This window comes from Eretmochelys imbricata, chromosome 8, assembly GCF_965152235.1.
Source record: "Eretmochelys imbricata isolate rEreImb1 chromosome 8, rEreImb1.hap1, whole genome shotgun sequence".
Taxonomy (NCBI): Eukaryota; Metazoa; Chordata; order Testudines; family Cheloniidae; genus Eretmochelys; species Eretmochelys imbricata.
Genome location: NC_135579.1, coordinates 41,028,486 through 41,055,705, shown reverse-complemented (window position 1 = coordinate 41,055,705; position 27,220 = coordinate 41,028,486). Strand labels below are relative to the sequence as shown.

The following is a 27,220-nucleotide window of genomic DNA, read 5'->3' as shown; positions in this document are numbered from 1 at the left end:
GAGAGTGCTAGAAGGTAGATACATTAGCCCCAGATTAAGCAGGTCCCTTTTCCCTGAGTAAAGGAACAATCAGGAAGTTGCTGGAATCAGTTAGAACAGGCAGGATAATCAGGGCACCTGGTTTATAAAGGACCTCACTTCAGTTAGTGAGGTGCATGCAAGGAACTGGGAGCAAGAGGCTCGCAAGGAGCTGAGAGTGAGTAGGCGTACTGCTGGAGGACTGAGAAGTACAAGTGTCATCAGACATCAGGAGGAAGGTCCTGCGGTGAGGATAAAGAAGGTGTTGGGAGGAGGCCATGGGGAAGTAGCCCAAGGAGTTGTAGCTGTCACACAGCTGTTACAGGAAACACTGTGATTCACAGGTCCCTGGGGTGGAATCTGGAGTAGAGGGTGGGCCTGGGTTCCCCCCATCCACCCAACTCCCTATTGGATACAAGAGGAGTTGACCTGGACTGTGGGTCCCACCAGAGGGGAAGGTCCCTGGCTTGTCCCCCGACCCACTAGCTGGATCAGCAGAGACTGTGGGGATTGTTCTCCTCCCTTTCCCCATGCTAGTCAGTGATGAGGTTAGCTGAGTGAATGGCAGGTTTGAGCCACGAGCAAAAGTGACCAAACTGAGGGCTGCTGTGAATCTCTGAAGTGAGCAAATCCGCCAATAAGTGCAGGACCTACCAAGGCAGAGGAGGAACTTTGTCACACTATATTTTAAAAAAGTTACCATGAGGATAATTACTCCAGCCAGGACAGGTTAGGCATTTTATAAATCAGTACTCAAAGAATTAAATTTAAGAATAAGAGAGAAATAAAAATTATGAAATACATAGACCAGTCAAAAACCTCAAATAACAGTACTTTGAAAGAATAAAATCTCAGAGGATATATGTGCATTGCAGGAAGTATCAAGAAGTAACAACAACCACAATAATACAACTATGTGCTGGGAGGTGAGTGTGAAAGACAGTTTGTGTGTGTGTGACAGAGACACAGTGTGTGTGTGTGAGAGAGAGAGACAGAGACATGTGTTTCCCCTTTAAGTATTTTCACAGCCTGGCAGGACTCCACAGTGGACTGCAGCTGCCCTGGGACTTCCTTCAGGTAATCAGTATTGCTAACTCTTATGCTATATGGTGCTTTTCCTTAAAGCCCCAGTGTGTACACATAGGCACAGGAGGATGATATTGAGGAGGAAGTGTGTATATACAGCATCCCCTTGAGTTCTGGGAGAAGTGGAGCGGCTTCTTCCCATGCTGAGTTATAGTGATTGGACTAAAATTTAAAGAAAGTATCCGTATGCCCAAAGTGTGGAGTCCTGGCTAAGTGACAGCTCCGACACTGAGCTGCGCGCTGATAGAGAAGTCAGGCCATTGCCCCAGTCCCGGGTAACATGGATCCAGGGTGGGAGAACACATCTCCCAGAACACATTCCTCACTGAAAGGGGCCCTTTTAAAATTCTACAGAGGACCCAGCCCTCTCTCACCACAAGAGGCAGGTCTGTGGAGGTTACTGTCACTCGAGTGTTTACACATCAATTTACAGTGTTATGAATCATAGAATCATAGAATATCAGGGTTGAAGGTCATCTGGTCCAACCCCCTGCTCAAAGCAGGACCGATCCCCAACTAAATCATCCCAGCCAGGGCTTTGTCAAGCCTGACCTTAAAAACTTCTAAGGAAGGAGATTCCACCACCTCCCTAGGTAACGAATTGCAGTGTTTCACCACCCGCCCAATGAAAAAGTTTTTCCTAATATCCAACCCAAATCTCCCCCACTGCAACTTGAGACCATTACTCCTTGTTCTGTCATCTGCTAACTCTGAGAACAGTCTAGAGCCACCCTCTTTGGAAGCTCCTTTCAGGTAGTTGAAAGCAGCTATCAAATCCCCCCTCATTCTTCTCTTCTGTAGACTAAACATCCCCAGTTCCCTCAGCCTCTCCTCATAACTCATGTGTTCCAGCCCCCTAATGATTTTTGTTGCCCTCCGCTGGACTCTTTCCAATTTTTCCACATCCTTCTTGTAGTGGGGCCCAAAACTGGACACAGTACTCCAGATGAGGCCTCACCAGTGTCGAATAGAGGGGAACGATCATGTCCACTCTGTATTCACAATGGAAAAAGATAGAAACTCAGGAATTGTTTTAATTAAAGCGCAGATGATGGCAAAATGCAGCCCAAATGGTGGAGCTACAATCCTGGGCACTACTGTTTCTTTTCCGCCCTATGATTTGCTGCTGCACATTGTCCTTTTAAGTAGATTGGCACTCAAAGCAGACACAGCAGCAGCAGTCACCAGCAAGCTCCCTCTGTCCCATTCATGAGCCTTGTCACATTTCTCCTCCCCCCAACTCTTCAGAGATGGGATACAGGGGTGGTGGGAGGGGGACACCCTGACATCAGCGTCCTCTTCCCCCTGCTCTGCATAGCAAACAGGAGGCTACCTGGAACAGCTCTAAGGCAGAGGGCAGGAGCAGCACGGCAGTGGGCAGAGGGACACCTGAAGTGTGTGGCACTTGATAGCTTGCTGGGTGGCCACCTGGCCATGCAGCTTAGAGGAAACGTAGGTCAGGACCCCTACAATTACAACACAGTGAAATTTCAGATTTAAATAGCTGAAATCATGAAATTTACAATTTTTTAAATCTTGTGGCTGTGAAATTGAACAAAATGGACCATAAATTTGGTAGGGCTATATATATTAACTAAGGAAGTGAGAGTTATTGACAGGTTAAAGCAGGTAAAATATATGCAGAGGTGAGTTGCAGTTTGTAATTCCAAATGGTGGCAGTGATGTAATAAACTGCCAGTTTCCCAGAAGTCTTTTCAGGGTTCCCAGATTGTCCCTGAAGATCTCCACTTTGCATGTGGTACACTTTCCTGTAAGAGTCCAAACAGTCCAGAGATGAAGGATCTTTCCTTGAATCCATATTTATAGCTTTTTCTCACAGAAAACAAGCTGCAGGGTCACCACCCACATGGGTTTTTTCCTTTGATGACGGACAGTGTGGAGTGCATTTTGACTCTTTGACCTGCAATCATCTCGCACAATGACCACTTGCTTTGAAATTAGGACTTTTCTGTTAGAGTACTTCATTTGCATTCCCCAAGACCTCTTTCTGCTGTGATGGGTTATTTAGTTACAGGAGTACACCCAGTGTAAATATTTGCTACTACATTATAATGGGATACAAATAAGTGAAAACAGCGCAAGTAATATCCACTAGTTTTCCTGAAGTTTAAATACCAAATACACGCTTCTATGTTTAACAATCACTTTGATCTTTACTAATATAAAAGTGAATTGGCTTGGGGTTTTGACATGAGCTGGCACCTGGTCTGCCAGCATCACACTCTCAACACAAAACTGATGTATGAAGGGGTGTCACTGATGCTCCTGAATATACGTCAGGGCTCTCCCAGTCTCGATAAGGCATCAGCCACTATAAATCATATTTACTGCCATCTCCCTTTCATGGTAAGCTTTTAATCTATTGATACACATTGTTTGCACAGCTCTTCTGCCATTGGGCTTCCTTATATCATATGTGATTCCATTCACTTTCAAACATCTCAGAAAGTCCTTCCCAATAAGCTTGCATTTTGTTTTTCCTCACAGGGATCAGCACTAACACCAAATCACCAATATCAAATTATCTTTCTTCAGTAGGCTGATCAGATGAAACTTTCTGACTTTCCTGACGGTTTTTAAGATTCTGTTGGACTAACTTGTATATTCTCCTTAAAATGAGTGATGTACTCCCTTACCGGCTGTCCTGTTTTCTCAGTACAGCTGTCCCAGGAGCCTCAACTCAAACCTAGGGGTCCCCCTACACCTGCCTCCTATGCAGGAGATCAACCAAGAAGATCAGAGGATGTGCCTGATGGGTTGGATGTGACACAGCATCACCATGGATGCCCTTGTCAGAGGAGGCAGACATGGGACAGCATCTAGCTAGCGTGGCAGAGGAAGAAAAGGGGAAATAACGAGGAAGCCCAGAATCAGAAACCCCAAAGATCTGTTAGGAAAAGGTGGCCTGGTCCTGAGGCGCCTTCCCACATGGTCATGGTTTCAGTTAAGAGCTGTACCAGTAAGAAGCCTGCAAAAGCAGGCTGTGTGCACTCCCGGGACTGCACCAGCCTACCAGATAGCACAGGACACTCACAAAGCCTCTGTCCCATAAACAATGTAGACAGGCATATTTGGTGGCTGGGATATGAGTACCCTCAACTCTCTGGGTCTACACATGGTTGGCACTGATGAGCCTGAAGGTGCTTTGCCCTGGTCCACATTTACCATGGAGAGCATCATATCAGCGAACTGCATTATTGACAACCATGTTGAGACACAGCAATGTTTCATAATTACAACCAGACCTAATGAGGTGACAGTGTATCTCCCAAACACAGTGTGGCAGATCACTAGGATGCCCAGAAAGGTCGGTTGCCCCTTTGACGTGAGTAGTTAGCTGGGGGGCGGGACCTTGCCAGATTGATTCCTTTCAGAGGAGGAATTTATTTACTTACAAGGAATGTACACAGGCCTTGTGACTGCAGTCCCAGGGGAGCCACTGAGGTCACTCATTTAGGGTGAACTGCAAAGAATGGGGGAGGCAATCTCCAAAGTTGGTGGATATTCCAATAGTTAGATTTACCAAACGAGTACAAAATACCTCAGTGGTTACCCAGAAGCCAACAACACAGTTCCCTTGAAGCAATCCAGCCTGAGGCCTCCACCCAGACACCCAAGTCAAATACGATGAGGATTACTGAAAATCTTAGTAATCATATAAAAAAGTTCTACCAATCCCAAAGGATCAGACACATTAACCTCCCAGGTTAATGAATATTTCAGATCTTACCCATGGGATGGTGAGTTGTATGGGCCCGTGGTGTCCGGGCTCCTACAAATTCAGGGCCCGGGGGGCCTGGCTCCACAATGTTTGGGGCCGGGCTGCCCCTGTGCGCCTCCCTCCGAGTGTCCCTGCCTGCCATAGGCAGCGGGTGGCTGCCCCCTTCAGCTCTGCCCTGTGTTCCCTTGCCAGCCGCTGCTGGGGCTGGCTGCAAGGGAGAGGTGCTGGGGGCAGACTGAAGCGGCCGCTGCGCCTGCGGAGGGAGGAGGGGAGGAGGTGCATGGAAGCCTCACCCCAGCAGGTGACTCAGAGGGGGAGGGGCTTATCCTGGCTGGACTCCTGAGCAGCAGCCTGGGAGGGCTTGGGTAAGTGTCATGTCTGGGGGGGGGCCAGGGAGGGGGCCTCCTTCTCCCCCAGAGCTCACTGCTGCCAGTGGGGAGAGGGCTGGGGCGAGTCCTCCTCTCTGGTCCCAGCCCTGGGGCAGCCTGCCTGCTGCACCCCAAAATCCTCATCACTGGCCCAGCCCTATGCCTCAGAGGCCTTTTCTGGCTTTCAATCGCTCTCTCTCACACAGCTTATCAAATAGTTCTTTATCTTCTGCATTTTCAACCAGGGCTAGTCTACACTTGAAACACTGCATCGGTGCAGCTGCCCTGCTGTAGCATAGTTAATCTACCTCTCCAAGGGGCGGTAGTTTATGTTGGTGGGAGAAGCTCTCCCACTGACATAGTACTGTCTGCGTGGGGGAGGGGTGTTAGCTCAGTATAATTACGTCGCTCAGGCGTGTGGATTTTTCACACCTCAAGAGCGACATAGGTATACCGATATTGGTCTGTAGTGTAGACCAGACCCCAGTCCCAGGGAAATCACTTGTATTGTCCCTCGGTTAGTTCTTCTTCAGGTTTTGCCATGTAGTTCAGTATGTTAGGTGGAGGCTTCTATTTCCAGCTCTCACTACATGAAGGGGCATTTAATTGCTCCTTCCATTTAACCTGGATGAAGAGTTCTAATCACAGCCATCTGCTTTAACCAGGTCTGTGATCAAAGACCCACTTGATGGCACTCAATAACACGGTCCAGCAGAACTGTACATAAGAGTGGGAAACAAAAACTGGTAGTTACTTGGAGACAGACATTAGAATGGTAGAGTTAATAACTTTATTCTGTGGAGTAATTGAATTAGACCTGAATTAATTACTGAACCTAAAAGGTGTGGCTTTGGCAGGGAGAGGGAATTCACATAAATTATTAAGGTAAGTGAAAATGACTCACTTGAACACTTGTAAGTTAGTGAACCAGGAGTTCACAACTCTTTCCTTCTAACAGCTAATGCTAAGTTAATGTTTCCCACAGATCATCATATCACACTAGGGAACAGATGCATGGCTTCTTAAGCATCTAACTATGATGTATAGGGAAAAAAACTGCATTATCATGGGGGGCTTAAATATGAGTGATATAAACTGGATAGCTCATCCTGCCAGTAATAAAATGTCCTCATCATTTCTAAATATTATTGATGATAACTTCCGAACTCAAAATGTGTTGTACCCAACACAGAGGAATTATATATCGGACCTCATCTTGACAGATTAAAGGGAACTGATCACAGAACTAAAAATCAGTGATTTCTTAGGTACTTACGATCACAGTCCCATGTGACATTCTCTTAAGCAAACTAGGGATATGGGCTAGATGAAATTTGTATAAAGTGAGTGTGTACCTTGTTGAAAGACCATACCCAAAGTGTAGTTATCAGTTGCCCACTGTCAAACTGGGAAGACATAGAATCATAGAATATCAGGGTTGGAAGGGACCTCAGGAGGTCATTTAGTCCAACCCCCTGCTCTATGATTCTATGATTCTATGATTGTATGATTATTTTGCATGGGATCAATGTGAGGCTGATAGGCCTCTAATTTGCTGGATCATCCCATTTACTCTTTTATAAAAGTGGCACCATGTTAACTTTTTTCCAGTCTTATTGAAAATCAGCAGTAATGGTCCAGTGAGCTCCCAAACAGTTCTTTTAAAACTCTTGGATGTAAGTTATCTGGACCTGTTGATTTAAAAATGTCTAACTTTAGTAGCTTCCATTTAGCATCCTCTAGAGAGAACAGTGGAATTGAAAGAGCGTTATTGTCACCATATTATGAGACCACATCATCTGTCTTTTCCCCAAATACAGAACAGAAATATTTATTGAACACTTCTGCATTATTGATAAGTCTACCATTTCCAAGTAGTAATGGATGAGTACTGTTGTCAGGATTCTTTTTGTTCCTAATATATTTTTAAAAACTCCTTCTCATAGATTTTTCCTTGTGTCCTTTTGTTTCCCTTATCAATTTTCTACATTTCCTAACTTCTGATTTATATACATTACTATCAACTTCCCATTTGTTATATATTATTTTTTATAGCTGCCTTTACCTCACCTCTAACTCAGGTCAGTTTTTTTTGACCAGGTCAACTGTCTTCCTCAATTGTGGAATTGTGGCTTTGGGCAACTCGTAAGGTGTTCATAAATGATTCCCACTTACCACTCCCATTTTTGATTAAATTCTTCCTCCCAGCTGGAGTGGAGCGTATGCTTAGAAAATCTATGGATGACACCAAGGTGGGAGAGCTTTAAAGCACTTTGGAAGTGTAGCCCCATCTGTTCACTGGCCTAGTATGAGGTTGTTCAAGATAGGGGAAGCTTCCCTTGTGACTTTTTACACAACTTTGGTAAACTGGGCCTGAGACTCCTTTGTGTGCTCTGTGTTGTGTGTTAGTGTGTGTTCACCTCAAGACCAGACCCACTGTCAGGGTTCCCTCCCCTCTCTGAAATCTAGGGTACAGATCATAGAATCATAGGGTTGGAAAGGACCTCAGGAGGTCATCTAGTCCAACCCCCTGCTCAAAGCAGAACCAATCCCCAATTTTTGCCCCAGATCCTTAAATGGCCCCCTCAAGGATTGAACTCACAACTCTGGGTTTAGCAGGCCAATACTCAAACCACTGAGCTATCCCTCCCCCCAGATGTGGGGACCAGCATGACAGATGTGGGGACCCACATGAAAGAACCCCTAAGCTTAGAATCATAGAATATCAGGGTTGAAAGGGACCCCTGAAGGTCATCTAGTCCAACCCCCTGCTCGAAGCAGGACCAATTCCCAGTTAAATCATCCCAGCCAGGGCTTTGTCAAGCCTGACCTTAAAAACCTCTAAGGAAGGAGATTCTACCACCTCCCTAGGTAACGCATTCCAGTGTTTCACCCCCCTCTTAGTGAAAAAGTTTTTCCTAATATCCAATCTAAACCTCCCCCACTGCAACTTGAGACCATTACTACTCATTCTGTCATCTGCTACCATTGAGAACAGTCTAGAGCCATCCTCTTTGGAACCCCCTTTCAGGTAGTTGAAAGCAGCTATCAAATCCCCCCTCATTCTTCTCTTCTGCAGGCTAAACAATCCCAGCTCCCTCAGCCTCTCCTCATAAGTCATGTGTTCTAGACCCCTAATCATTTTTGTTGCCCTTCGCTGGACTCTCTCCAATTTATCCACATCCTTCTTGTAGTGTGGGGCCCAAAACTGGACACAGTACTCCAGATGAGGCCTCACCAATGTCGAATAGAGGGGAACGATCACGTCCCTCGATCTGCTGGCTATGCCCCTACTTATACATCCCAAAATGCCATTGGCCTTCTTGGCAACAAGGGCACACTGCTGACTCATATCCAGCTTCTCGTCCACTGTCACCCCTAGGTCCTTTTCCGCAGAACTGCTGCCTAGCCATTCGGTCCCTAGTCTGTAGCGGTGCATTGGATTCTTCCATCCTAAGTGCAGGACCCTGCACTTATCCTTATTGAACCTCATCAGATTTCTTTTGGCCCAATCCTCCAATTTGTCTAGGTCCTTCTGTATCCTATCCCTCCCCTCCAGTGTATCTACCACTCCTCCCAGTTTAGTATCATCCGCAAATTTGCTGAGAGTGCAATCCACACCATCCTCCAGATCATTTATGAAGATATTGAACAAAACCGGCCCCAGGACCGACCCTTGGGGCACTCCACTTGATACCGGCTGCCAACTAGACATGGAGCCATTGATCACTACCCGTTGAGCCCGACAATCTAGCCAGCTTTCTACCCACCTTATAGTGCATTCATCCAGCCCATACTTCCTTAACTTGCTGACAAGAATAGTGTGGGAGACCGTGTCAAAAGCTTTGCTAAAGTCAAGAAACAATACATCCACTGCTTTCCCTTCATCCACAGAACCAGTAATCTCATCATAAAAGGTGATTAGATTAGTCAGGCATGACCTTCCCTTGGTGAATCCATGCTGGCTGTTCCTGATCACTTTCCTCTCATGCAAGTGCTTCAAGATTGATTCTTTGAGGACTTGCTCCATGATTTTTCCAGGGACTGAGGTGAGGCTGACTGGCCTGTAGTTCCCAGGATCCTCCTTCTTCCCTTTTTTAAAGATTGGCACTACATTAGCCTTTTTCCAGTCATCTGGGACTTCCCCGGTTCGCCACGAGTTTTCAAAGATAACGGCCAATGGCTCTGCAATCACAGCCGCCAATTCCTTCAGCACTCTCGGATGCAACTCGTCCGGCCCCATGGACTTGTGCACGTCCAGCTTTTCTAAATAGTCCCTAACCACCCCTATCTCCATAGAGGGCTGGCCATCTCTTCCCCATTTTGTGATGCCCAGCGCAGCAGTCTGGGAGCTGACCTTGTTAGTGAAAACAGAGGCAAAAAAAGCATTGAGTACATTAGCTTTTTCCACATCCTCTGTCACTAGGTTGCCTCCCTCATTCAGTAAGGGGCCCACACTTTCCTTGGCTTTCTTCTTTTTGCCAACATACCTGAAAAAACCCTTCTTGTTACTCTTGACATCTCTCGCTAGCTGCAGCTCCAGGTGCGATTTGGCCCTCCTGATTTCATTCCTACATGCCCGAGCAATATTTTTATACTCTTCCCTGGTCATATGTCCAACCTTCCACTTCTTGTAAGCTTCTTTTTTATGTTTAAGATCCGCTTATTTCTACCAGCTTAGGTTAAAACTTCCCCAAGGCACAAATTCTTTGCCCTTGGACATACGCTGCCACCAGCAAGTGATTTAACAAAGAATCAGGGAAAGGACCACTTGGAGTTCCTATTCCCCCAAAATATCTCTCCAAGCCCTTACACCCCCTTTCCTGGGGAAGCTTGAGAGTAATATCCTAACCAATTGGTTACAAAGTGATCACAGACCCAAACCCCTGGGTCTTAGGACAATAGAGAAATCACTCAGGTTCTTAAAAGAAGGATTTTATTTAAAAAAAGGTAAAAATCACCTCTGTAAAATCAGGATAGAAAATAACTTTACAGGGTAACAAAAGATTCAGATACACAGCAGAACTTCCTCTGGGCTTAGTTTCAAAGTTACAAAAAACAGGAATAAACCTCCCTCCAGCAAAGGAAAAATTCACAAGCAGAACAAAAGATAATCTAACACGCCTTGCCTGGATTTTACTTACACTTTGTAATATGAGTGACTTTTAGGATGGTTTATAGGAGAAGGAGTTTTCTGACCTGATGCCTCTCTGCTTCTCGAGAGAACACAGCAAAACAAAGCCTCCCTCCCACCTCAAGATTTGAAAGTATCTTCTTTCCCCATTGGTCCTTTTGGTCAGGTGCTAACCAGGTTATTTGAGCTTCTTAACCCCTTACAGGTAAGGAGGAATTCTAGGCTACCCTTAGCTGTATGGTTATGACGCCCACTCAGAAAAACCTCCAGGAACAAGTCTTTATTCTGTAAAGAACATAGAACAGGATTACAGTCCAGCAGCCTCCTTTCAATTTGCCTGTTACGTGCTGCCAGCTCAGTCAGTGCTGAGACCTCCTGCTGGTGGGGGGAAGAGGGTACATCCTGGCAGGAACCAGGAAGTTCTCCCAACAAACCACACTTGGTAGTCCTCAACTTGTAGTTCCCAGGGCTGCTGTTGAAGCACACTGGACTGTGGGCTTACACCCTCCCCCCACTTATTGAAAGGGTGACCTCGTCCCTTTCCTTTGTCAAAAATCTCTCAGCTTGAATATCACATGCCACCCCCTTTTTCAATGTTTCCAAGAGCTTCCTGTTGCAAGTCACTCCACAGCAGCACTGGCCAAACCCCTGGTCTCTGCTCCTCTTTCATCAGGCAGCCTACTGTTCCAAATCGAGCTGGAAAGGTGCCCATCGCTGTCTTGTTGAGCACCGAGGTGCTGGTAAACTATCTCTGGGCACCATTCCAATATGATCCCACTCTGTCTGCCCTTCTCCAGTCCAATTAAGTTTATTCAGACTCTCCTCAGTTTGGTGGGTTTCCTCCTGCAGTCCCCATGGTCTGGTCAGGCTCTTCCAGGTCAGAGTACTGAGGGTCTGAGTCAAAATGGTCTGAGTCTGGGTCTTGTGACTCAGTACAGTGTAACTCTGGCTCCCCTTCATTGCACTGCCCAACCCCCATGTCCCAGGTATCCCCTGTGTACATTACCCACCAGTGGTTTTCTTTCCCCTATAGCAGCCTGGTTTATCTACAGAGCCCCCACTAAGTTCCTTCCCTGCCTCCAGTGGGAAGTTTCCCTCAAGTCCCAGCTTGGCTCCCTCCATTTGTACCTTCCTGCTTGCTGGTTGATTGACTCCACCGATAGGTAGAAACATGCATGGTGTAATTTGGTTACAGTGTATCATCTGTTCCCCTCCTCCTGATTCCAGCTCTACAGCATAGACAGGCAAGTCCCCTTGCCTTCTGATCATGATATATGGAATTGGTTCCCATATGTCTCCCAATTTCTGTCTCCCTTTCTTCTCTCTAGTTTCAGAGTAACAGCCGTGTTAGTCTGTATTCGCAAAAAGAAAAGGAGTACTTGTGGCACCTTAGAGACTAACCAATTTATTTGAGCATAAGCTTTCGTGAGCTTATGCTCAAATAAATTGGTTAGTCTCTAAGGTGCCACAAGTACTCCTTTTCTTTCTTCTCTCTGGCTACTAGCGCCCTGTCTCCAGGAGTCAGTGGGGCTTCTCGCGTTTGGCAGTCATAGTACTGTTTCTGGTGACGTTTGGTGGCTTCAGATGCCTGTGCAGCCTGATGATATGCTCTCTCTAGGCATTCCCTTAGCTGGGAGATGTTCCCCCCACCTCCACCCTCTCATCTCCCCGGTGGGGGGAACCCAGGGCCAGATCTACCTTCAGTCTTGGGTGCCGTCCAAACATGAAGAAGAATGGGGAAAACCCAGTGGACTCATGCCGGGTGAAGTTATAGGCGTGTGTCATGGGCTCAGCATAGTCCTTCCAGTTCGCCTTTTGGTCCGGATGCAGGGTTCCCAGCATATTCATGAGTGTTTGGTTGAACCACTCAGTAGTCCCATTCCCCTGAGGGTGACAGGGCATGGTTCTGCTCTTTGAAGTTCCAAACAGTTTGCAAAACCAGACCAGGAGATTACTTTCAAAAATTCTCACCTGATCCCTTTGTATCCTTTCAGGGATGCTATAGTGGCAGATGAACTGTTTCCACATCATCTTGGCCACAGTAGATGCCGGCTGGTCACGAGTAGGGTATGCCTGAGCATAGTGAGTGAAGTGGTCAGTGACTACAAAGATATCCCAGGATGCTTCCAGGGTGAGAAAATCGAGGCACACTAGCCCCAGGGGCCTACTCGTATGGATTGAGGTAAGTGATAAGATCAGAAAATTCCCCTTCAGAGTGATAGGATCAGAAAATTGAAAGGAAGATGCAGACATAAACCCTATACATTTATTATTCATTTCCCGTTCTCAGTATCTCTCACCTGTAGGTTCTGTAAATAATGAGGAGTCGTAGTATCTTGAAGCAAACAGGAACAAGTGTATTGTGGGGATTGGTATACAGGATAAGGGAAAATGGGGTGAGAGAAAAATAATTCAATTACAGCGATTACAATAGGTGGCATGAAGCTGGCCCCTTACAAACCCTTAGGCCAAATCATAGACCGCAAGGTAAGTAATCAAATAAGAGTCCAATTATAGCAACCTTCTTCACAGTTCAAGTGCCGTCATCAGTCTATAGGGGAGGTGTTTTCATAGATTCATAGATATTAAGGTCAGAAGGGACCATTATGATCATCTAGTCTGACCTCCTGCACAATACGGGCCACAGAATCTCACCCACCCAGTCCTGCAATAAACCTCTCACCTATGTCTGAGCTATTGAAGTCCTCAAATCATGGTTTAAAGACTTCCAGGTGCAGAGAATCCTCCAGCAAGTGACCCATGCCCCATGCTACAGAGGAAGGAGAAAAACCCCCAGGGCCTCTTCCAATCTGCCCTGGAGGAAAATTCCTTCCCGACCCCAAATATGGCGATCAGCTGAACCCTGAGCATATGGGCAAGATTCACCAGCCAGATACCCAGGAAAGAATTCTCTGTAGTAACTCAGATCCCACCCCATCTAACATCCCATCACAGGCCATGTTGGTTGCTTAGGACCTACAATCCCTTGGCTAATGTAAAGCCACAGGAGAGGACTCTAAGGTGTCCCTTGAGGAGAAGATCTTAACGTGATGTTGATGTTACTGGTCCTGATCTAGTTGACGTGTAAAGGAAAACGCACGCACTCCTGCCACTAAGATGGACAGCCTGATCGTGAGTGCTGATCACCCTCATATATCTTCCTTGGCGGGAAAAATTCCTCCTTAAGGAAAAACCCTGTGCATTCCCCGGTCTAAACTGGAAGTTGTTTACAAGAGTTAAATCAAAAAGAGTGGGACGGTTGGGTCAGATGACCCAGGAGTCCATTTTGAAAACTAGGGTTCCATTTTGGAACCCAAAATGGTTTCTTTACACAACAAGGAAATTGGATAACCATATAACCAATATAAACATTAACACATATCATGAACCCAATTGAGCTTCAGGAATTCTTGGCCCAACAAGAGATGCCTCTCTTTCTTAGGCAGCACCTTTTGCAAGAGAGACATCACCCCGGCATGGTGGCCTGGCCAATAACAGCGACTGTGGATGATATCCACCATATGGTCAATGCCCATGTATCCCGTGTCCATGTGCAGAGCTTCAAACACTTCTCTCTGGAGTTTCTCTGGCAGCACCACCTGTTGGATCTGTCCCTCTCCCAGGATTGTTGTCCTCCTGTAAAGGATCCCCTCTACCAGCTGCAATTGCTTCCATTGATTCAGTAATGTCAGCACTGGTGTTTCTTCCTTCTGCCTCTCCTGGGCACTGGGTGCCCATTGCCTGGGCAGGTAGGACCTTATGTGGGAGATTACTGCATCCTTTTCCTGTAGCCTTCTCAATTCTTTCTTAGGCAGGCCTGGAATTAATTCTATGCCTGGCTTGTGGAGTGACTCAGCTCTCTGCATTGCATTCCTTTGGCATTCACCCTGTGTTGCTATGGAGGACACATTGCATCCAGCATTCAAAACTGTTGCCACCTCCTCTCGGGGTAACAAAGACAGGCTATCAGCATTGGCATTACTTCTCCCAGTCTGGTACTTTATGTCAAAGTTGAACTCTGCCAGCTTTGCCATCCATTTTTGACTGGTTGCGTTCAATTTAGCAGTAGTAGTAACATAGTTCAGTGGATTGTTGTCAGTCAGTACTGTAAATTAGTGTCCTAGCTGATAGTCTCTAAATTTATCTGCAGCTGCCCATTTTAATGCCAAGAACTCCAGTTTATGGGCAGGATTTTTTTTTCAGAAGGAGTTAAGCCCCTGCTGGCATAAACTATGACCCTCTCCTTCCCTGACTGAATCTGAGCCAGTACAGCTCCTAGCCCCTCTGTGGATGAGTCTGTCTGGAGTATGAATGGTAAACTGTAATCGGCATATCCCAGTATTAGTGCAGTAGTCAGCTTTGTCTTCAGCTCTGTGAAAGCCTGGTCACATTCATCTGTCCAAACAGTACTGGGTATCTTAGTGGGACCCCTCTGATTTCTCCTTCTGGTCTGGGCTTCACCTGCAGTTAATCTGAATATTGGGGCTGCCAGTTTGGAGTAGCCTTTGATGTATCTCTTGTAATAGCCAGTGAATCCAAGAAATTGTAACACTTCCTTCCTGTTGATTCTAAGGGGTACATCCTGGCAGGAACCAGGAAGTTCTCCCAACATACTGCAGTTTGTAGTTCACAACTTGTAATTCCCAGGGCTGCTGTTGAAGCACACTGGACCTTGGGCTACAGAAGAAAGGATCAGAATTAAAAATTGTCTTCACAACTTAGAGAATTGGTCTAAAATCAACATGATGAAATTCAATAAAGACAAGTAGACTTCACTTACAAAGGAAAAATCAAATGCACAACTACAAAATGGGGAATAACTCACTAGATGGTAGAACTGCTGAAAAGGACCTGGAGGCTAGAGTGGATCACAGATTGAATATGAGTCAACAATTGCTGCACTTGCAAAAAAGGCTAAGATTACTCTGGGGTGTATTAACAGGAGTGTCATACGTAAGAAAAAGGAGGTAACTGTCCTGCTCTACTTGGCACTGCTCAAAGTCACTCAGTGAGCATCCAAGTGTCCTGATGCCCAGGTAGCATTTGAGATTAAGTGCCAGGAGCAAAGGCGAAGGAGAACAGGTTAATTATTAGTAGTATTAAGGAACTGGGATGCCCATGAAACACTTTTAAAAGTATTTAAAGCCAGAGCTCCTGCTCTGAAGAGTTTGCAGTCGAAGTTAACATGACAACAGGAAGAGATAACTCAGGGTTGGATAATGGGGCAGTACTAGGCTGAAGCCGAGGGTGAGATGGGCAAAATCAGCATTCATAAGTGCAGGGGTGGGGGGACAACAGTGGGACAGGTGTAGTGATGGGCCAAGTGTGAGAGAGGGCAGCAGTGGCAATGATGCCTAGGAAGGCTGTAAGGGCAGAAGCAGAGGAGGGACAGGGAAGAGTGGGCATTGCAGTGGTACAAACAGAGGAGTCAACTAGGTAGAAACACCTGGGGTTGTGCTAGGGAAACTGCTTGGCAGGATGGGCTTAAGGGGCCCGGGCGAATATGGCAGCAATGGGGCATGGTGAGATGCATGTCTCAGACTTTGCGCACCACATAGATTTTTCCATGTGTTTATGCCATACATTTTTAAACAGTGGTGGGAATTAACTATTGGAACAACTTATCTAGTGACACAGACAATTCTCCATCATTTCCAGTCTTTAAGTCAAGGCTGGATGTCTTTTTAAAAGATCTGCTGTAGTTCATACAGAACTTACAGGCTTGATGCAGGAATTACTGACTGAGGTTCTCTGGCCTGTGTTCTGCAAGAGGTCAGACAAAATTATCATAATTGTTGCTTCTGGCCTTAAATTCTATGAATATCCAAACTTTTCCCAGAGCCACATAGCAGCTAATCCCACAAAGCTCACCACTCCTGGGAAGGCATTGTACTGGCACTCTTGTTCCTCCCTTTTCCTGTAGGTGGGGTTTCCCTAGGAAACAGCAGCTGTTCTGCTTCCCAGTGCTGGCAGGCAGCCGACTGGAGTCTGCATTGCCAGAGTCAGCCTGTATTTGCAAAGACTCCTCTCTCTTCCCCCTACACTGAAGTTTTTCAGCCTGGACAACAGCTGGATCCTCCTACCTGTTCTTCTAGGCACTGGTGGAGAAGGTGGGGATTTTCTCTCAATGTAGCTGGATTTGCCTGGGATTTCTGTTCCTCCTTCAGCTGGTAACATACACTTATGGTATCTGGAAATGGGACTGTCCTTGGGTGAAAACAGAAATGATTGGCAGGTTCTTTAAGCTTGGTCTGGGTGTGCAAAGTTTTGAGGACAAAGCCATCTGTCTTGGGGCTGAGCAACAGTGTGGTTGGCTTTCTCAGAAGCATGCTTTTGCTGTCACACTTTCTGCTTCAATTCTTGGTGTTGTGTTGGCACTTTTTCCTTTTTGTGGATTGCCAGGAGGTGGCCCCCTTTGCTATGCAATACAAAGTGTTAGAAGAAGTGCCAAGTGGAACTGTGATAGGGACATTATCTGAGGATTTTGGCTGGAAAGAAAGAAGTGAACCAGTAGAGACCTTCCAGCAGCTGCATTTCCCCAAGGAGCTCCCTGTCTGTGTTGGGTCTGGAGATGGTTTGCTTAGCACAGCAGGGCGATTGGACAGAGAGCAGTTATGCAGGCACAACGATCCATGCTTGTTCTCTTTTGATGTGCTGGCTGCCACACACTTGGCTTTAATCCACGTGGAGATTCAGGTCTTGGACATCAATGATCATGCACCCCGATTTCCAAAACCTGAGCTGGAACTAGAAATATCAGAGAGTGCATCTTTACGAACACGAATACCACTGGACCGAGCCCTCGATCCAGACACTGGCTCCAATGCCCTCTGCTCTTACTCATTATCACCCAGTGACCACTTTGCTTTGGATATAATTTCTGGATCTGATGGAACTAAACATGCAGAACTTGTAGTTGTTAAAGAAGTGGACAGAGAGCTCCACTCTTCTTTTGATCTAGTATTGACTGCCTTTGATCATGGAGAACCACCAAAATCAGGCACAACCTTACTTAGGGTAATTGTTTTAGACTCCAATGATAACAGCCCCATGTTTGCAGAGAGTTCTTTGACAGTGGAAATCTGGGAAGATGCTTTGCCTGGGACAATTCTTATAAACCTTACAGCCACTGACCCTGATCAGGGTCCCAATGGGGAGGTAGAATACTCACTCAGTAAACATGCTTCACTGGAGGTGTTGAACATGTTCATCATTGAAGCCAAGACAGGCAGTGTAGTTCTGAGACGCCCCCTGGACTATGAAGAAAATCATACCTATGAAGTAGATGTACAAGCCAGGGATCTTGGAGCCAACCCTATCCCAGCACACTGCAAGATCCTCATTAAGGTCCTGGATGTCAACGACAATGCCCCAGATGTGCACATCACTTGGGCTGCCCAGGTGCCAGTGCTATCTGAAGCTCTTCCTAAGGACAGTTTTGTTGCTCTGGTGACAGTAAGCGATCCTGATTCTGGAAACAATGGACAGGTGCATTGTTACCTTAGTCAAGGACTTGAGCATTTCAAATTGAAAAGGACCAACAGATACACTTATATGCTGTTGACCAATGCCATCTTGGACAGGGAGAGGTGGGCAGAATATAACCTGACATTAATGGTCCAGGACAATGGGAACCACTCCTTAGCCGCGAGGAAACACCTCACTGTATGCATCAGTGATGTCAATGACAACCCACCACTGTTTGAAAGAATTACATATGATGTCACCATTGCTGAGAACAATATGCCTCCATCCTACCTGATTACTGTCAAGGCTCACGATGCTGACTTAGATTTTAATGGAAAAGTCACTTATAGCATCCAGGACTTCCTTGTTTCAGATTTGGTCTCTATTGATTCAAAAACTGGCGAAATCTTTGCGCTCAGAGCTTTTGATTATGAACAAATGACAAGTCTGGAATTCCTGGTGACAGCAGAAGATGGGGGTCACCCCAAACTTGTGTCTAATGTTTCTGTTAGGGTTAGTCTGCTTGATAGGAATGATAATTCCCCAGTGATCGTGCAGCCAGTGCTGGTGGGAGGCAAAGCAAGGATCATTGTTCTAGTCAATGCACAGACCGGATGCCTGTGGCTATCCCTAGGGAACGACAGCCCCCAAGGTACAGCAGTAACCACCATGACACCAACACCCAGTTCAAACGTTTCTCTGCTATTCACCATATCTGCCAGTGATGCAGATTCTGGCCTGAATGGGGCCCTTCACTATGATATTCTGAGTGGGAATGATGCCAGTTTGTTTCTCATTGATCCACTGTCAGGGCAGGTGTTTATCAACAGCGGCAATGCCAGCAGCCTCATTGGCAGGGAATGGGAATTGGGGGTGTTGGTAAGGGATCAAGGGAACTCACCTCTACAGGCTAAAGCCATTGTGCAGTTAAGTTTCAGAAATCATCTTGACCAGCTAACAAACTCAGCCCAGGAGGCTCAGATGCTGAGCCCATCCATGGTGACTGTTATCTGCCTAGTTGTGCTATTAGGCACTTTTCTTCTTATTTTGGCTTTAATTGTGTCTATATGCAAAAGAGAGAAGAAAGATAACATGGCCTACAACTGCAGGGAAGCGGAAGATGCCCACAGACATCAGCAGCTCAAGAAGCCCCACAAACACATTCAGAAAACAGATATATATTTAGTCCCTGTACTCAGAAACAGGCAAGCTGTGCAGAGTGAGGCTGAGCAAGTTCGCTCCTGTGAAGAAGCTTTGCTGAAGGAAAGTTCCTGGGATGACCCACTGCAGACTCCATTTCATTTAACCCCAACACTGTACAGGACCCTTAGAAACCAGAAAGGTCCAGCTGAACAGAAAGATGCCTTCAATCTCCCTGCAATACAGTGCAGACCCTTCCACCCACACAGGCTAAGAAATGCATCAAAAGAGAGCTCAAGCCTTCAAGATGCACAAACTCACTCCAAAAGCTTAGACAAGCCACAGCTGAAGCCTTTGGGAGATGAGTATTGCGACCTCTCACTGCCAACTACGCAGCCCTCAGACATGACTCTGAAGAGACAGAGAATTGCCAAGACAGACACAGGGCCCAGGGAAGCCCATCCCCACCAGCACCTCCTGAGAAGCCTAGTGAGGCTGTCTATGGTGGCACTTGCAGAGCAGGACCCCACGGGAGAACTTGCTATGGAGTCGCCACCTGTTCAGGTAGGAGCTGCCTCTCGGCTGTGTTAGATTGAAGGGCCATATTATCCTTCACAGTCTCCTGTGAATCTCTGGGCATGTAGAGGGCTCACTGAGGGAAGAATTTGACGTGTTCTGTCTGGGTAAATATTCCCAGGGTACAACCTGGAGCCAGCCTCTCCTCACCCTGCACAAAGGGCGGGCCAATTTGGGAGCGTGCTGGGACATGTCAGGGGCTCAGTGGGGCAGTCAGCACACCAAAATCCCTGCCCCCCGCCCCCGACTGAGTTCAGCACTGCAGGGACAGGCCAGGGGAGCTTGGTGGGAAGGGGGGATTGTCACACAGAGAGGGAGTGATGCCTGGTTCGTTTTCCCTAAGCATAAGTGTAGTTGAATACAGTCTGTGCTGCGAAGGGAGTCAGAGGGATGTGCAGAGGCAGCAGGCGCTGGGGCTTGAGGCTGGGGGGCTGCTTGCTCACTTTTCAGTTTCAGTCTCCAAGTGGGAATACCAAACCATCTGCAAGAGAAGGAAACACTATAAAGAGCCAGCACAGTGAGAAGGGGACATCCTGACAGGAAGCATCCTGAGTGGTGACTGCATGCAATCAACAGACTCTTCCTGTCTTACAGCAAATCTCTCAGCTGCTGTCTCTGCTGCATCAGGGCCAGTTCCAGCCCAAACCAAATCACAGGGGAAACAAATACACAGCCAACAATGGCAGCAGGTAAGACTCACACACAGCTAGTCCCACTGCCTTACTGCTCCTGCCTACTTCTCCCCAGCCCCTGCCAGGAGAAGTCAGCTCCAAATGCTTCCGAAGAGAAGATCTTCATGCTAAGAGAGTTCCTTGGAGCCTCAGGCTGTCTGTTTGGCCACAGGACTGTGTGCTGCCTCCCTGCTCTGTGTACCTGACTTTGGAGATGAGAGGGATGAGGCGACAGGGCTGGACTCACTCTGACTTCCCCAGGGACCCAGGCCACAGCCCCATGCATGCTGGCTGGTCCCTTGGGCCCTGCTCTCATGTGGTCCTGCCTGTAGCTTTGACCTGGGCACCAATACTGCTGCACTTCTCCCTTCTCCCCACACAAGCCGCTGTGGGTCAGCAGCCACTGGCATGGCTAGGACTAGGACAGTGGCTGGATGGGAGAGAGAGAACATGGCAGTGGGGGTATAGGAGAGCGCACTGAGAGGGAAGGAGAACCCAAAGGGGAACTGGGAGAAGACATCCCAAAGCCTGCGGCAGCATCCACACCCAGGGGAGGGGCCTTGGTGAGAAGAGCAGCTGGCAGAGGGAAGTGAAGGGAGGGGGGCAGAGCAGGAAACTCTGGGCCAGTGAGGGAGAAAGGGAAGCCCCAAAGGAGGAGATGAGGAGGACAGAGACTGAGAGGGATTGGGGGGAAAGGGAGAGAGACCCTGAGAAGTATTTGGGAGGGGGAAAGAGTCTATCAGAGGTATACAGGAGAGTAGAGAGAGAATGTGAGGGCTTGGGGGAGGGGGAGAGACTGTGAGACAGCTTGAGGGGCAATTCTGAGTAGGGTTGCCAGCTTTCTAATCACACAAAGCCAAACACTCTTGCCCCTTCCCCTTCCCTTCTGAGGCCCTGCTCCCGCTCACTTCATTCCCTCTCCCTCCTTTGCTTGCTGTAGCCCACCATCATTCACTAGCTCATTTTCACCAGGCTGGGGCAGGGGGTTGGGGTGCAGGAGGAGGTGAAGGCTGTGGGCTCTGGGAGGCAGTTGGAGTGTGGGGTGTGGGCTCTGGGCTGGGGCAGGTGGTTATGGTGTGGGAGGACAGTGGTGGGTTCCAGCCGGGCGGTGCTTACCTTGGGCGGGTCCCGAAAGCAACTGGCACATCCCTCTGGCAGTGGCTCCTAGGCAGGGGGGCTAGGGGGTCTCCGCATGTTCCTGGCCAATGGGAACTGCGGAGTCAGCGCTTGGGGCTGGGACAGTGCATGGAGACCCCTGACACTCCCCCCCATGAGCCACAGGGATGTACCAGCTGCTTCCGGGAGTGGCGCAGAGCTAGGGCAGGCATGGAGTCTGCCTTAGCCCCGCTGTACCACCAGACTTTTAGTGCCTAAATTCTCCTGGTTTGGCTTCAATAGCTTCTGGGAGATAGAGCCTGATTCTGGGAGACTCCCGGTGAAACTGGAAGGGTTGGCAACACTAATATTGAGAGCGATGGAGGAAGGAGTGTGAGAATGTAATCAAGTCACCTCTCAATCGTCTTTTATACAAACTAAACCGATAGAGCTCTGTCAGTCTCGCACTGTCAGGCATTTTCTCCAGCCCTCAAATAATTTTTGTGGCTCTTTTCTGCAACCTCTCCAATTTTTCAACATTGTTTTTACAATGTGGCCAATAATGGCAGACAGTCCAGTGCTGGTCCACAAGTGCCATATGCAGGCATCAAATCTTTGAGGGGACTGGGTGGGAGGGAGCTCTCTCTGCCATGCCTTCTGGGTCATCTGTCTTCACTTCTGCAGCCTCTTGGCCCATGCCTGCATACTACCATCCCCACTGCCTTCCACTTGCCTTTCTTTAGCAAGTTCTTCACCTTAAACCCAAATCCAGCTCTGTGCCACCACATCTGCTCCCCTTCTCTTGCCCACTTCCCCAGTGAATTCAGCTGCCTCTCCCATGCTTTTCCCCATTCCTTGAGCCCCTTACCTCCTTCCTATCCAATCCCACCTCTCCCACGAAGTCTGAAATCCAGCACCCTTGGGTTAATCTATACTAGGGATCGACACTGCATTAGAACATGAGTGAGGAATTGGTAGCATTGCCGGCAGCGTAGGCAAGGCCAGGTGAGATCAGCTGTCACTGTTACTAGGTACAACATCAAGGTGTGCCACGGCCTGTTAACATGATGCTGAGCACGCTTGCCCCACCTATGCTGCCTTTTAATGGCCCACTCAGAGGTGCTGACTGGAGCCGCCAGGATCCCGTTTCAACCAGGTGTTCTGGTTGAAAACTGGACACCTGGCAACCCTACCTGCCCTAGGGTTGCCAACTTTATACTCACGCAAAACTGAACACCCTTCCCCTGACCCCTGCCCCACCCCTCCTCTGAGGCCCAACCCATGCCCTGCCCCTTCTCCAATGCCTCCCCCCATTCACTCCATCCTATGCTGCCTGCAAGGTGGGGGTCTGCCATGTTCTAGCGCAGGGTCATGTTCTAGTGAATACAACCCCAGAAAACGAGCGTGTGTGTGTGTGTGTGTGTGTGTGTGAGGGTGAGAGAGAGACCTCCAGAGTCTCCTGTGTGTTTGTGGTATTTGTATACTTGACTGTGGGCTCCCTAAGGCAGGGTCTGGACTGTGCCCTGTTCTGTTCCCAGATCACTGTTGGCACTTAAATAATAACAGTTGGCCAAGTGGGTTTGTGCAACTGTATGCAGGATGGCAATCGCCTCCATGATTACCAGGCCTGTGACATTTTGCCACCTGCTAGGGTGACCAGACAGCAAATGTGAAAAATCGGGATGGGGGGGGGGGAATAGGAGCCTATATAAGAAAAAGACCCAAAAATCAGGACTGTCCCTATAAAATCGGGACATCTGGTCACCCTACCACCTGCCCTGCCCCTGCCCCTAGGGTTGCCAACTTTCTACTCACACAAAACTGAACACCTGTGCCCCACCCCTCCCCCACCTCTCCTCCAAAGACCCTCCCCTCCCCTCCCCCAACCCTTCTCCAAGGTCCCGCCCCCGCTCACTCCATCCCCCCTCCCTCTGTTGCACGCTCTCTCCACCCTCACTCACTCGTTTATTTTCACTGGGCTGGCTCAGGGAGCTGGGGTGTGGGAGGGGTGAGAGCTCTGGCTGGGGGTGCGGGCTCGGGGTGGGGCCAGAAATGAGGAGTTCAGGGTGTGAGATGGGGCTCCAGGCTGAGGCAGTAGGTTGGGATGCGGGAGAGGGTGAGGGCTCCGGCTGGGGGTATGGGCTCTGGGGTGGGGCCAGGGATAAGGGGTTTGAGGTGAAGGAAGGGGCTTCAGACTGGGGGGTGGAGCCAAGGGCTTCAAAATATGGGAGGGGGCTCTGGGCTGAGGCAGGGGCTTGGAGTGTGGGAGCGGGTATGGGCTCTGGACTGTAGGGTGCAGGTCTGGGCTGGGACCAGAAATGAGGGGTTCAGGGGGCTGGGGAAGGTGGTTGAGGTGCGGGGTGTGTGAGAGCTACAGCTGGGGGTGCAGACTCTGGGGTGGGGCTGGGGATGAGGGGTTTGGGGTGCTAGAGGGGGCTCCGGGCTGGGAATAAGGGGTTTGGAGGGTGGGAGGAGGATCAGGGCTGGGGCAAGGGGTTGAGGCTTGTGGGGGAGGTCGGGGTGTAGGCTCCAGGCAGCGCTTACCTCAAGCAGCTCCCCAAAGCAACAGCATGTTCCACCTCCAGCTCCTACACAGCGCGGCCAGGTGGCTCTGCGTGCTGCCCCATCTGCAGGCGCTGCCTCCACAGCTCCCATTGGCCACAGTTCCTGGCCAACTGGAGCTGAAGTGCCAGCACTTGGGGTGGGAGGCAGCATGTGGATCCCCGTGGCTGCCCCTATGCGTAGGAGCTGGAGGGGGGACATGCTACTGCTTCTGGGAGCCATGTGGAGCCAAGGCAGGCAGGGAGCCTACCTTAGCCTTGCTGCACTGTTGCCAAGACTTTGAATGGCCCGGTCTGTGGTGCTGACTGGAGTCGCCAGGGTCCCTTTTCGACCAGGTGTTCCAGTCAAAAACTGGACACCTGGCAACCCTACCTGCCCTAGGGTTGCCAACTTTACACTCATACAAAACCAAACACCTTTGTCCTGCCCCCTGCCCCACCTCTCCTCTGAGGCCCCACCCACACCCTGCCCCTTCTCCAACACCTCGCCCCACTCACTCCATCCCTCCCTCCCTCTGTCACTTGCTCTCCCCACCCTCACTCACTCACTCATTTTCACCAGGCTGGCTCAGGGGACTGGGGTGCGGGAGAGGGTGACGGCTCTGGCTGGGGGTGCAGGCTCTGGGATGGGGCCAGAAATGAGGACTTCATATTGCAGGAGGGAGCTCCAGGCTGAGGCAGTGGGTTGGGATGTGAGAGGGGATGAGGGCTCTGGAGTGGGGCCAGGTATGAGGAGTTTGGGGTTCAGGAGAGGGCTCTGGGATGGGTGCGGGGTGGGTGAGGGATCTGGCTGGGGATGTGGGCTCTGTGGTGCGGATGATGAGTTTGGGGTGCAGGAGGGTCCTCAGGGCTGGGATCGAGGGGTTCAGAGGGCGGGAGGGGGATCAGAGCTGGGGCAGGGGGTTGGGGCATGGGGGGTGACTCAGGGGTGCAAACTCTAGGCGGCTCTTACCTCAAGCAGCTCCTGGAAGCAGCAGCATGTCCCCACTCTGGCTCCTATGTGGAGGTGCAGCCAGGCGGCTCTGCATGCTGCCCCATCTGCAGGCACCGCCCCTGAAGCTCCCATTGGCCCATGTTCCCAGACAATAGGAGCTGCGGGGGCAGCGCTTGGGGCAGGGTCAGCATGCATAGCCCCCTGGTTCCCCCTATGCGTAGGAGCTGGAGGGGGTACATGCCTGCTGCTTCCCGGGAGCTGCACGGTGCGGAGGCTAGCGTGGAGCCTGCCAGCCCTGCTGCACTGTGCCACCAACCGGACAGACAAGAGCCCACTCAGCAGTGCTGACCGGAGCTGCCAGGATCCCTTTTTTACCGGGTGTAACCCTGACCTGCCCCCCAGTGCACAGGGGACCTACAGTCAGCGCCTCACTGCATACAATCCAACATACTGTGGCTCCAGGGAGTGCTGCGAGTGGCCAAACCACCACGCTGACCCTGCCAGGACCCCAGCATGAGCAGAGGGTACAGAGACAAGTGAGCTTCAAAGGCACACAAAGGAGCTGGGCCTGCAGACACAGGCTGGGAAGTACATGAGCAAAGAACAGTGAAGGGCAGCCAGGGGCTAATCATTGTGTCGCCCCCAGCTCTACCCTTTCCTGAAGCATGCCCTAGATCCTCATCTGCCAGGGACAAGAGTGGTGGGTAATGTGGAGGAAGGAAGGTGCCTGGCTGAGGAGTACACAGAGGGAAGAGTAGGCACTGTTTTCTCTCTGCTTTTCCAGTGCTAGAACCTGTACCTCCTCCCTGTCCACGATCAAACTGGACCATGTGCCACCCAAACTCTGCTGCTCCAACTTTCCTTCCCTTCTCATGGGATGGCAGGGAGAGAAGAAATAAAGGGACCAAGGGGAGATCAGGCTTGGGGGAGCCCTGCTGGAAAAGCCTTTTTGAAATAGGATCTTAGAGTCTCCCAGATCCTCAGTAGTGTTTAGCACCTAACTTCATTGATTTCAGTGGGAGTTAGGAGCCTAAATACCTGTGAAGCTCTGGGCCTTCGTCCCTTCTCCATGGGGATTTGGAGGAGAGGAAGCAGGAGAAACTGAGTACACTAGCACAGGGGAGCGACACTAGGGCAGAAAGGAGGGATGAAGAGTGACTGAGCACTTGTCTATGTGGGGAAATTTTCTGGCATAACTATACTGTGATAATTCTACTGCTCTAAGTCACCATGTGGACGTGTATTTGGGAATGAGGACTTTCTATGGTTTAGCTCATACTGCTTCCAGCGCGACAAGAGCCTAACCAGAAAAAGGCTCTCCAATGGTGGCAAAGACCCCTAAGATCTGAGAGGGAATGGACACTGAGGGTGAACAAGCTGAGGGAGTGAGGGTCAGTGGGGCCCTCTGTAATAAATACCAAGCTTTGCCTTCCTGCATGCAGCATCTGAGCCGGGGAAGCCCTGCTGCACAGGCAGCTGACACTGGAGTAGTATTCCCTTTTGTAGATCTCTGGGCAGAGGGTCAGGGACGTGTCCTGCACTACCCAGAAAGTGAGTAACAGAGCCCAGGGCCCCCTGGCTGCCCACCCTCCGGCCAACACTTTGAAAGGACTAGGAAGGGATTGGAGAGGCTGCTTTCAGTCACTCAGGTCTCTCTGAAATGTTCACCTTTCAGGGGGACACTTCCCAGACTCAGTCTCTTTCTACAGTTTAAGCAAAACACCTCAAAGAGTTTTAAAAGAGCTGGTCAGTTAATGTTGATTTTCAGTATGTCTTGGAATGCTGGAGAAGTTTCAGGAGACTGGAAAAAAGCTAATGCTGTGCCAATGTTTAAAAAGCACAAAAAGGACCTTGACATAGATCTCAGGCAAGATCATGGAATGGCTGATACAGGTCTTGATTAACAAAGAATTGAAGGAGAGTGATATAATTAATGCCAATCAATACAAGTTTACAGAAAATAGGTCCTGTCAAACAAACTTGATGAGATTACAGATTTGGTTGATAAAGGTAATAGTGTGGATGTAATATACTTAGACTTCTGTAAGGCATTTGACTTGGTCCCCATGACTAGGGCCCTACCAAATTCATGGCTGTGAAATCGGCCAGCCCCTGTGAAATATGGTCTTTTGTGTGCTTTTACCCTATACCATACAGATTTTGTGGAAGCAGCCTAGCGTTTTTCAAACTGGGGGTCCTGACCCAAAAGGGGTTGGGGGGGTTGCAAGGTTATTTTAGGGGGGTCATGGTATTGCCACCCTTACTTCTGTGCTATCTTCAGAGCTGGACAGCTGGCGGCTGTTGGCCGGGCGCCCAGCTCTAAAGGCAGTGCCCCACCAGCAGCAGCGCAGAAGTGAGGGTGGCAAAACCACATCATGCCACCCTTGCTTCTCTGCTGCTGCCTTCAGAGCTGGGCAGCCAGAGAGTG

General features: G+C 49.1%; 1 protein-coding gene across 1 annotated transcript in view; it reads left to right on the top strand.

Annotated features, from left to right (window-relative positions):
• The first annotated feature begins 15,826 nt into the window (after positions 1-15,826).
• The window catches only part of PCDH12 (protocadherin 12), a 33,686-nt gene continuing 22,292 nt past the window's right edge, over positions 15,827-27,220 (top strand). Inside the window, exons 1-3 of the mRNA XM_077825331.1 lie at positions 15,827-15,848; positions 16,722-19,519; positions 20,126-20,220. Of these exons, the coding sequence (XP_077681457.1) occupies positions 15,827-15,848; positions 16,722-19,519; positions 20,126-20,220 (2,915 nt within the window). The remainder of the gene's footprint in view (positions 15,849-16,721; positions 19,520-20,125; positions 20,221-27,220) is intronic.